This window comes from Pteropus alecto, unplaced genomic scaffold, assembly GCF_000325575.1.
Source record: "Pteropus alecto unplaced genomic scaffold, ASM32557v1 scaffold311, whole genome shotgun sequence".
NCBI classification, from domain to species: Eukaryota; Metazoa; Chordata; class Mammalia; order Chiroptera; family Pteropodidae; genus Pteropus; species Pteropus alecto.
Window position 1 is genome coordinate 2568918 of NW_006431916.1, and position 10149 is coordinate 2579066.

General features: G+C 31.5%; 1 protein-coding gene across 9 annotated transcripts in view; it reads left to right on the forward strand.

The window, feature by feature from the left end:
- Window positions 1–10149, forward strand: part of ATP13A3 (ATPase 13A3) — an 80852-nt gene that overhangs the window by 21640 nt on the left and 49063 nt on the right. For 5 of the 9 annotated variants that reach the window (XM_025041955.1, XM_025041960.1, XM_025041958.1 and 2 more), the window contains 6 exons: window positions 1592–1690; window positions 3010–3183; window positions 3846–4028; window positions 4566–4636; window positions 6303–6383; window positions 9814–9883. In XM_025041955.1, coding sequence (XP_024897723.1) covers window positions 1640–1690; window positions 3010–3183; window positions 3846–4028; window positions 4566–4636; window positions 6303–6383; window positions 9814–9883 — 630 coding nt within the window. In that variant the 5' untranslated portion in view covers window positions 1592–1639. Of the gene's footprint in view, window positions 1–1591; window positions 1691–3009; window positions 3184–3845; window positions 4029–4565; window positions 4637–6302; window positions 6384–7542; window positions 7613–8536; window positions 8655–9813; window positions 9884–10149 lie in introns of those variants that run through there. The other 4 variants (XM_025041946.1, XM_025041952.1, XM_025041948.1 and 1 more) reach the window with 3 other exon arrangements.

Here is a 10149-nt window from a genome sequence, read left to right on the forward strand (position 1 = left end):
GAAAGAGGTTTGGCTTGTTCATTCTCCCCATAGTCCATAGCAGCACGTTATGGCCCTTGAAAATAACTGCCACCTCAAGTCATATTGATTTGATGGATAAGTCTTACCATGGTGGAATGAGTAGTAGCATGCTTTAGGCCTGTAACACTACCCTAGACTGAAAAGAAGTTATTACTAAATTGCCCAAAGGGTTTAGTGGCTTGTTTTGAAGAAGTTGGACCAGATACATTTCAGACTTCTTTTTCAAGATGACACTAAGTCATGTGTGTGTGTATTTGCAATTAAACTCCTGCATTTTATTTCTGTAGAAAGCCCTGGCTCTATGTAGCACTGACCCCATCTCCAGGGCTACCAGATGATAGAGAAGTTCTGGGTGCTGGTAAATTAGGCATCAGTATTTTTAAATGATCATTTCATTGGTGATATAAATCAAGAGATTTCAGTAGTCTCAGATATGGGATTAGTTTAAAATGCTGCAATTGGCTAGTCATATCATGTAAACATTAAATAAAATATTGTTATCTTAGCATAAATTCTTCATCTTTTGGGTGCCTACCATGTGTCATGCCTGTGCTGTACAGTCAGTGGACAAGTTAGAGGTATGGCATCTTGAATGAGGGAAGTAATGTTACCATTGCTCTGCAGAGATCAGTCTAGTCTAAAGCAGTGTCTCTCAAACTCTTTGGGTTCAGACACATACTCTTGAAAATTTATTGTAAACTCTAAAGAGCTTTTGGTTATATAGGTTACATCTGTTGATACCATATTAGTTAAAACTTGTATACCTTTGAGACTATTAGTTTAATAAAACATAACAGTAATAAACTTATTACATATTAAATAAACTTTTTCAGAAAAGTAGTTGCCAAAACCAAAAATAAAAAAAGTTCATGAGAAAACTGGCATTGTTTTTCAGTTTGCAGATCTCTTTAATGTGTGGCTGAATGTCTGATATTTGAAATAAAATGTGGATTTTCTCCTAGACAAGTATCATGGGTAGTCAGAAACAATCAGAAAATTGTTTAGTCAACTTGGAATCAGAATGGAGAATGAGTGATCTCCAGTAGGGGTTCACCTGCTATTGAGTCTTGGAATTGAGTCTTGGCCATGAAATATCTTTTGTGTAATAGATGCTCAGGAAATATTTGTTCAATGATTAATTTAATCCCCAGGAAGTTTTGGGTTGGTTTTATTGCTGGTGCTTTCTTTACCTCTTCACTATTCTTTAAGAGATAAATTGAGTTGTGTGAAACACTTGTCACTCAAGAAGGCACAACTAGGTTACTTCTCTGAGTCTGGAGAATGAAAAAGGAAGATTCTGTGGTAGTTTCTCCCAGAATTTAAATTGTTTTGTAACAGTGCTATTGCTAGTATAAATTAATTAATGAATATGACAAGTTTTGTGATAGTAAGTAATGCCGGTTCAAGAACAGCACACCACTGAAAATGTCATTGGAACCAGCTAGTACTTCAGTGACTACTTAAATATCAGTTAACCTTTGCCATGTGTATCACAACAAGAAATGTGATAGTATGGTAGTCTACTGAGATACAAAACAATGCCCTAATATCTGTTCCTCTCTTCCCTCAGTTATCTTCAACTGTTCTGAAACACAAGACCTTTCAAATCACTGTAGATATGGACAAAGAAGAAAGAAAGACTATTAACCAGGGTCAAGAAGATGAAATGGTAACCAGTTTTTATAATTTACTTTTAAAGTACAAAGAATTTATCTCTGCAATTAATTATTCTAGGAGAGTAGAAAAGTACATTAAAAAACCCAGCTAAATCAATGTGGTTTCCTCATCCTGTGTTTTGAATTGGGATTATGTTAACATCTATTTGTTCATTAATTCCTATTTCACTTGTGAACTGTTAGAATTTAGAAGAAAGAGGTATGTTTTTTTATTTGGTAATTTAAGAAGTTATGTTAGCTAATGCTTATGTATAATTTCAAATGCAAAGTTTCTAATTTTGATTTTAAAAAGTTTAAAATCAACTTAATAAAAAACTTCTCGGCTTTTTTTGTGTGTCAGGAGGCAGATAGAGTTGTCGGGTAAAACATAAGACACCCCGTTAAATGTTAAATGTGAATTTCAGATAATCAAGGAATAAATGTGTAGTATAAGCATGTCCTAAATATTGCATAGGGCAATAAAAAAATCAGTTTTGTTTTTTTTTTATCTGAAATTTAAATTTGACTAGGACCTCTGCATTTTTATTTGCTAAATTTGGCAACCCTTGAGTTAGAGGGGTAACTAAAATAATTGAAATAATTTGGCTCACGAGGTCAAACTGATAGTCACAGTGGTGTTGGGACAATTTGCTAGTGATTTGGATAAAAAATAAAATTTATCTCATCTAAATGCAAGGTGATATTCTGGATTATATTCTGAAGAAGTAAGACACTGAAAAAACTAGTGAAATCCTAATAAAGACTAGGTTTACTTAATAATAATGTACAGTGTTAATCACTTAGATTTTGACAGATGTACCAAGATGTTAACATTAGGGGAAACTGGATGAAGGCCATACAGGAATTCTTAATATTTTTGTAACTCTTCTGCAAATCTACACTTGATCTTAGCCAAAAGGCCAAGAATTGATCTGTAAAGCTAAAATTATTCCAGAAGTAAAAGTTTATTTAAAAAAAAAAAAAAAAACTACCTTATAAATTCTGGAAGAATTAAAAAGGTAAATGTAAAAATGAAATTATAAAAGTTACAGGAAAATATACTAAATTGAATATACTTTGTCAGTGGGAAAGTGTTATGTTACTAAGCATAATATCAAATGTAAAACGATAATGTGTTAATATTAATAGATTTAACTACTTAAAAGTATAACTTAGGTAATGAGCTTTTCAGAAACAGAATTTAAAGATAAATTATGGGTTGGGAAAATATTTGCAGTCTATGTAACAACACCACCCATCTCGAAAACAGAGAACTTTGCAATTTCTCTCTTTTTATATGATATTTAATCATATGATAACTATGTCCATGCAGGAGATTTATGGGTATAATTTGTGTCGCTGGAAGCTTGCCATAGTTTCTCTAGGAGTGGTTTGCACTGGCGGCTTTCTCCTCCTCCTCCTCTATTGGATGCCCGAGTGGCGGGTGAAGGCAACCTGTATTAGAGCTGCAATTAAAGACTGTGAAGTGGTGTTGCTGAGGACTACTGTAAGTCCATGGATTTACTTGAGCTGATTATTTAAGGAGTAAAATAATGTCTTTGTGTGTACTTTGTTCAAAGACTATATGAAGAGAACATAATTGCTAAGCTATAATGAGGAATACTAATTCTAGTATTTCTAAAGCATCTGTGTTTTAAGTGAATATTATTACAGCAATTAGAGTATAAGGAATCTCAAAGATGACAAATCCACCCCTTCCTTTTATAGATCTTGATGCACTGAGAGATTAGATGTTTGTCTTTCAAGGTCACTGGACAGTTAGGTCTTTCATTTATTTGCTAGACCAGCTGCCTCTACTGTATAATGCTGCATTCCAGGGTTTTTTTTTTTTTTTTAAATCCTAATTGGAAGCATTTTATAAGAGGATTTTAATATCTAGTCTCAATGTGTTGATGGAAAAATAGAAATTACTCATGATCTTTTATGAGATTGTATGTCATTTAAATGATGAGTAAAGTAATAGAAAGCACTTTGCATTTGAATTCATGCATCTTCATGAAATGGTTCAACATTTAATGAGTGGGAAGAGATGCTTTCTCAATTAGGGGTGAACAAATAATATTATATAAAGAATGGAAATCAAATAAAGTAGGCAATTTATAATATACATATAATATCTAAATTGACTCTACCTTTCTCTCTTCTAAGGATGAATTCAGAATGTGGTTTTGTGCAAAAATTCGCTTGCTTTCTCTGGAAACTCATCCATTTTCGAGTCCAAAATCTATGGCTAATAAGGTTTCAAATGGCCACGCTGTTCTTTTAAATGAAAATCTGGCTGAAGAGAATAGGCATGAGATAAGTAAATATTCACAGACGCAATCAGAACAGGTATTGTGATCTTAGTCTCAAAGTTTCTTTAAAAATCAGAATTGTTGCATTTTATGCTATCAACAGGTAGTCAGTAATTTTGTGCTTTATTTTTGTTTAAGATAAATTTAGAGGGTGGCTCCATAGTGTAGTGGTTAGCACGTCTGCTTTACACGCAGAAGGTCCTATGTTCGTGCCCCAAATGGAGCCACGAACCGTACTCTGGGAGTGCCAGGCCCCAGGTGCACGCCACGAGCGTGTGGGAGGAGATGCCCGGCCTTCAGAGATCCAGTTCTTAAGGGGAAACGGCAACATCCATAGGTCAGGGGTAGAAGCAGGGGGAATTAAAGAGGGGAGGAAAAATAAGATAACTTTATATGCTTCTTAAATACCCATTAATCACTATATATAAGAGTTTGGGTATTATTAGAAGAAACAGATAACACGTCATATGTGGTCACTTTAATTTTAATGTTATATGATAGATTTGTGTTGGTAAACTTAATTGATGACAAGTGATGATGATGCTTTTTGATGTAACGTATGTACGTTTTACAGATTCGTTATTTCACTCACCATAGTGTAAAATACTTCTGGAATGATACGCTTCACAATTTTGATTTCTTAAGGTAAGTAATTTTCTTTTGTTTGGATTATGACTATATTGAAAATATTCTAGATAGAAAAGAATTCATTCTAGGGCTACGTAGAATTGAAAAGATTTTTATTGTATAACTTTTATTCAGTTATTTATGAACAACTCCCAGTGTTATTTGACTACCAATGAACTATTTTAGAATCAATCCCACCTGCAACTTGTACCTTGGCAAAATTTACAGAAAAATTAGAAGCAATATGATCTTAAAATCCATTTTGAGCATGCATTCTTTTCTTTTTGAGAGTTCATCTCAAAATTAATTTTGAGTATATCTCATAGCCTGTCTGAATTATCGCATCTCAATTTGCTGACAATTCGATCCATTAGTATTCGAGTGGTGGAATGATAGACAAACAGAAATTTAACTTTACTAATGTGGATAAAGATATGAGATGTTGTCAAATTTGTCAAGCCTTGGGTAGGACAAATTGGAGTAATCTCTTAAAATTTGTTTTTGTTGAGGCTTCAAGTTATGTAAATACTAAATTAATGAGGATTCTATTTTTCTGCCTTTGTTAAAGTGATTATTATAAACACTCATTCAGTATCATTGCGTAGAGTGCTAAAGGAATTCTTAATATTAGCAATACAAAGAGAATCAGCTTATGAACATTTAAAATATGCATGCCTGGATTTTTCTCCCTGACACTAAAGAATTGGAATATTCTGAATTGACTTGGGCATTCCCATATACCTAGTTCTGCAGACCATTTCTGGTTAAGAACCATTGCTTTATAGAATACTGCCAGTGAGCTGCCGTTTTTTTTTTTGTTTGTTTTTTGTTTTTAATTTCATTTGGACTGCTGCCTTTGGAGAAGTCATCAACTTCAGTGAGAAAAAATGTCAAACAGATTGCTGTGCAGTCTTTGCCAGCCATAGAAACTTGTAGAATTTAATCTTATCCAAATGATAGATAGAACTTAATTATGGAGCTTAGTTTTCCGATCTGAAAAAAATGGAAAAGGGTTGGAGTCAGATGGTGCGTAAGATTCTCTTTAGAGCTCTATGACTAGTATCTCAGTTAAACATAATTAAGACATTTTTGGAGGAAAGTAGAGAGGTTTTCTTGAATCCCGGTTAGAATTATTACAGATTTTACACATTGCCTTTGATTCCTATAAATTCTGTACTACTCTCCCAGGTATGTATTAGATCAGAGGAGGATTTGGATTGATGCTTTTGTAGAAAGAGAAGTAAATGAATAGGGTTTCTCAGTGTGAAGCTTAAAAATTGAAGAGGGGGAACCATATAAATAAAAAGTAAAACTTTCATCTTTAGTTTGGAATTCTTGAGCTAGTCATACTTTACCTTTAATTTTATTAGTTTTATTATTAGCTCTTACAGCTTTGGTGCACAGCCTTAAAGGATAATAATATTATATAAACTTGAGTATTTAGAGCCATCTTATCATGTGATAGATGCATTGTATAACTTAGAAATTGCCACGTTTGAGACTTAGACCTTTCATTTTTGTTTATTTTAGGAATTTGAGATTTAAAACTTCTCATCTCATTTTTTGTTAAGGGTTTCTATTTGTAAGGAAGTCACACTTTAAATTAGGTATATAGAAAAATGAGGCATGAAGACATTTGGATATTTTAAACTTTGTTTAAAGTAAAAACTTTGGATTTATTTAGGGGACTGGATGAAGGTGTTTCTTGTACGTCAATTTATGAAAAGCATAGTGCAGGACTGACAAAGGGGATGCATGCCTACAGGTAATTTTTATCCAACTAAAGTTAGATCTATTATCAAAATTCCAAATAAAGTAGTATATATATACCATCCTTTACCCCATATAGTTGTACATATTAAAAGATAAATATTATAGACATAGTAGTTGACAACTTACTGATATTTTATTTGGATAAGACTGTCTCTCAGTTTTATGAATTATAAAAATGTTGAAGCTGATATTTTAAAGTTGATATTCCTGAGAATATATCATATTTCATCAATTCTAAAGTGCACATTTCCCATATTTTAACATCTCTAAAAGGGGGATGTGTCATACAGTGGCTGGAGTGTCATCCTTTACTTGACAGCATTTTTATCTTTCTCGATGGTACATAAAATAATGGGTACATTTTATAATTGATAGCATCTTAGATTTTTCTGAAATATATTGGGAATTGTAAGCATGAGGTCAAAGTTACTACAATAAAAATTTGTAAATTGGGAGACATAATTTTTTTCATGTTATTCTCTGCTAAAGTATAAAAATATATCAGTGTTTTGCATATTTTACAAATTAAATTAGAAAATTTCTTATACTCCTGTAGCACATTTTATCAAAATGTTAGAATATAAAAGAATTCATTCATTTAAACTTTTATTTCTTAAATGACAAGAATTACTCTAATATAGAAAGTACTATTTGTAACATAAGGAATTTAAGTCGAAGAGTTTAAGCAACTTTTCATAAGTATTTTTTTAAGTCAAATATATGCTGTTTTGAAATAAGCATTCTTAGTATTTTTACTAGAAAAATAGTACAGAACCCCTCAAATTTATTTAGTCTCTTGCAAAAATTAATTGCAACTCAAAATTGTTGATACCTATTGTGTTCAAGAATGGGAAAGAAAGCCTTTGCTGACATAGTTATTTTAGGCTCATGGGAAAGATACTTATCATACAGAAAGATATGAGAAAGAATGAAACAAAATGATAACCAGTATAGTTATCCAGTATTGACTTCTTTGATTTAAATAGTGTAGGTAGAGAATTTGAATTGTAGGAGACAACTATTTAGAAACATAAGTGTTTTAAGTTCTAGATTTGAGTCTGTAGTTTGAGCCTTATGCAATGAAACACCTTCCCTAGATTATACTATTATTATGTAGTATAACTTAATACCATTTTTATATTTTCTTATAGAAAATTGCTTTATGGAGTAAATGAAATTTCTGTGAAAGTGCCTTCTGTTTTTAAGCTTCTAATTAAGGAGGTAAGGCTATTGTACATGTCTCAAAATTTGTGATCAATAGATTTGCTGATTTGAAGAGAGCCATGATTTAAGCAATAAGAAGACATTGTTATTTGTTTGTTTTTTGTTTTTAATTTCATTTGGACTGCTGCCTTTGGAGAAGTCATCAACTTCAGTGAGAAAAAATGTCAAACAGATTGCTGTGCAGTCTTTGCCAGCCATAGAAACTTGTAGAATTTAATCTTATCCAAATGATAGATAGAACTTAATTATGGAGCTTAGTTTTCCGATCTGAAAAAAATGGAAAAGGGTTGGAGTCAGATGGTGCGTAAGATTCTCTTTAGAGCTCTATGACTAGTATCTCAGTTAAACATAATTAAGACATTTTTGGAGGAAAGTAGAGAGGTTTTCTTGAATCCCGGTTAGAATTATTACAGATTTTACACATTGCCTTTGATTCCTATAAATTCTGTACTACTCTCCCAGGTATGTATTAGATCAGAGGAGGATTTGGATTGATGCTTTTGTAGAAAGAGAAGTAAATGAATAGGGTTTCTCAGTGTGAAGCTTAAAAATTGAAGAGGGGGAACCATATAAATAAAAAGTAAAACTTTCATCTTTAGTTTGGAATTCTTGAGCTAGTCATACTTTACCTTTAATTTTATTAGTTTTATTATTAGCTCTTACAGCTTTGGTGCACAGCCTTAAAGGATAATAATATTATATAAACTTGAGTATTTAGAGCCATCTTATCATGTGATAGATGCATTGTATAACTTAGAAATTGCCACGTTTGAGACTTAGACCTTTCATTTTTGTTTATTTTAGGAATTTGAGATTTAAAACTTCTCATCTCATTTTTTGTTAAGGGTTTCTATTTGTAAGGAAGTCACACTTTAAATTAGGTATATAGAAAAATGAGGCATGAAGACATTTGGATATTTTAAACTTTGTTTAAAGTAAAAACTTTGGATTTATTTAGGGGACTGGATGAAGGTGTTTCTTGTACGTCAATTTATGAAAAGCATAGTGCAGGACTGACAAAGGGGATGCATGCCTACAGGTAATTTTTATCCAACTAAAGTTAGATCTATTATCAAAATTCCAAATAAAGTAGTATATATATACCATCCTTTACCCCATATAGTTGTACATATTAAAAGATAAATATTATAGACATAGTAGTTGACAACTTACTGATATTTTATTTGGATAAGACTGTCTCTCAGTTTTATGAATTATAAAAATGTTGAAGCTGATATTTTAAAGTTGATATTCCTGAGAATATATCATATTTCATCAATTCTAAAGTGCACATTTCCCATATTTTAACATCTCTAAAAGGGGGATGTGTCATACAGTGGCTGGAGTGTCATCCTTTACTTGACAGCATTTTTATCTTTCTCGATGGTACATAAAATAATGGGTACATTTTATAATTGATAGCATCTTAGATTTTTCTGAAATATATTGGGAATTGTAAGCATGAGGTCAAAGTTACTACAATAAAAATTTGTAAATTGGGAGACATAATTTTTTTCATGTTATTCTCTGCTAAAGTATAAAAATATATCAGTGTTTTGCATATTTTACAAATTAAATTAGAAAATTTCTTATACTCCTGTAGCACATTTTATCAAAATGTTAGAATATAAAAGAATTCATTCATTTAAACTTTTATTTCTTAAATGACAAGAATTACTCTAATATAGAAAGTACTATTTGTAACATAAGGAATTTAAGTCGAAGAGTTTAAGCAACTTTTCATAAGTATTTTTTTAAGTCAAATATATGCTGTTTTGAAATAAGCATTCTTAGTATTTTTACTAGAAAAATAGTACAGAACCCCTCAAATTTATTTAGTCTCTTGCAAAAATTAATTGCAACTCAAAATTGTTGATACCTATTGTGTTCAAGAATGGGAAAGAAAGCCTTTGCTGACATAGTTATTTTAGGCTCATGGGAAAGATACTTATCATACAGAAAGATATGAGAAAGAATGAAACAAAATGATAACCAGTATAGTTATCCAGTATTGACTTCTTTGATTTAAATAGTGTAGGTAGAGAATTTGAATTGTAGGAGACAACTATTTAGAAACATAAGTGTTTTAAGTTCTAGATTTGAGTCTGTAGTTTGAGCCTTATGCAATGAAACACCTTCCCTAGATTATACTATTATTATGTAGTATAACTTAATACCATTTTTATATTTTCTTATAGAAAATTGCTTTATGGAGTAAATGAAATTTCTGTGAAAGTGCCTTCTGTTTTTAAGCTTCTAATTAAGGAGGTAAGGCTATTGTACATGTCTCAAAATTTGTGATCAATAGATTTGCTGATTTGAAGAGAGCCATGATTTAAGCAATAAGAAGACATTGTTAGTGTTCTGTTTTCTAACCTCTCTCTCTTTTTTTCTCCCCAACTTGGAAGATAAAGGTAGTAACTCGCATAGGGAAATAATTTGGTGTATGAATTACCTTTTTACTTTGTCTAATTTTTTTGCTTTTCTTATCTGTAGTTTTTTTTTTTCCCTCTCAGGAAGCTGAACATCTAAAT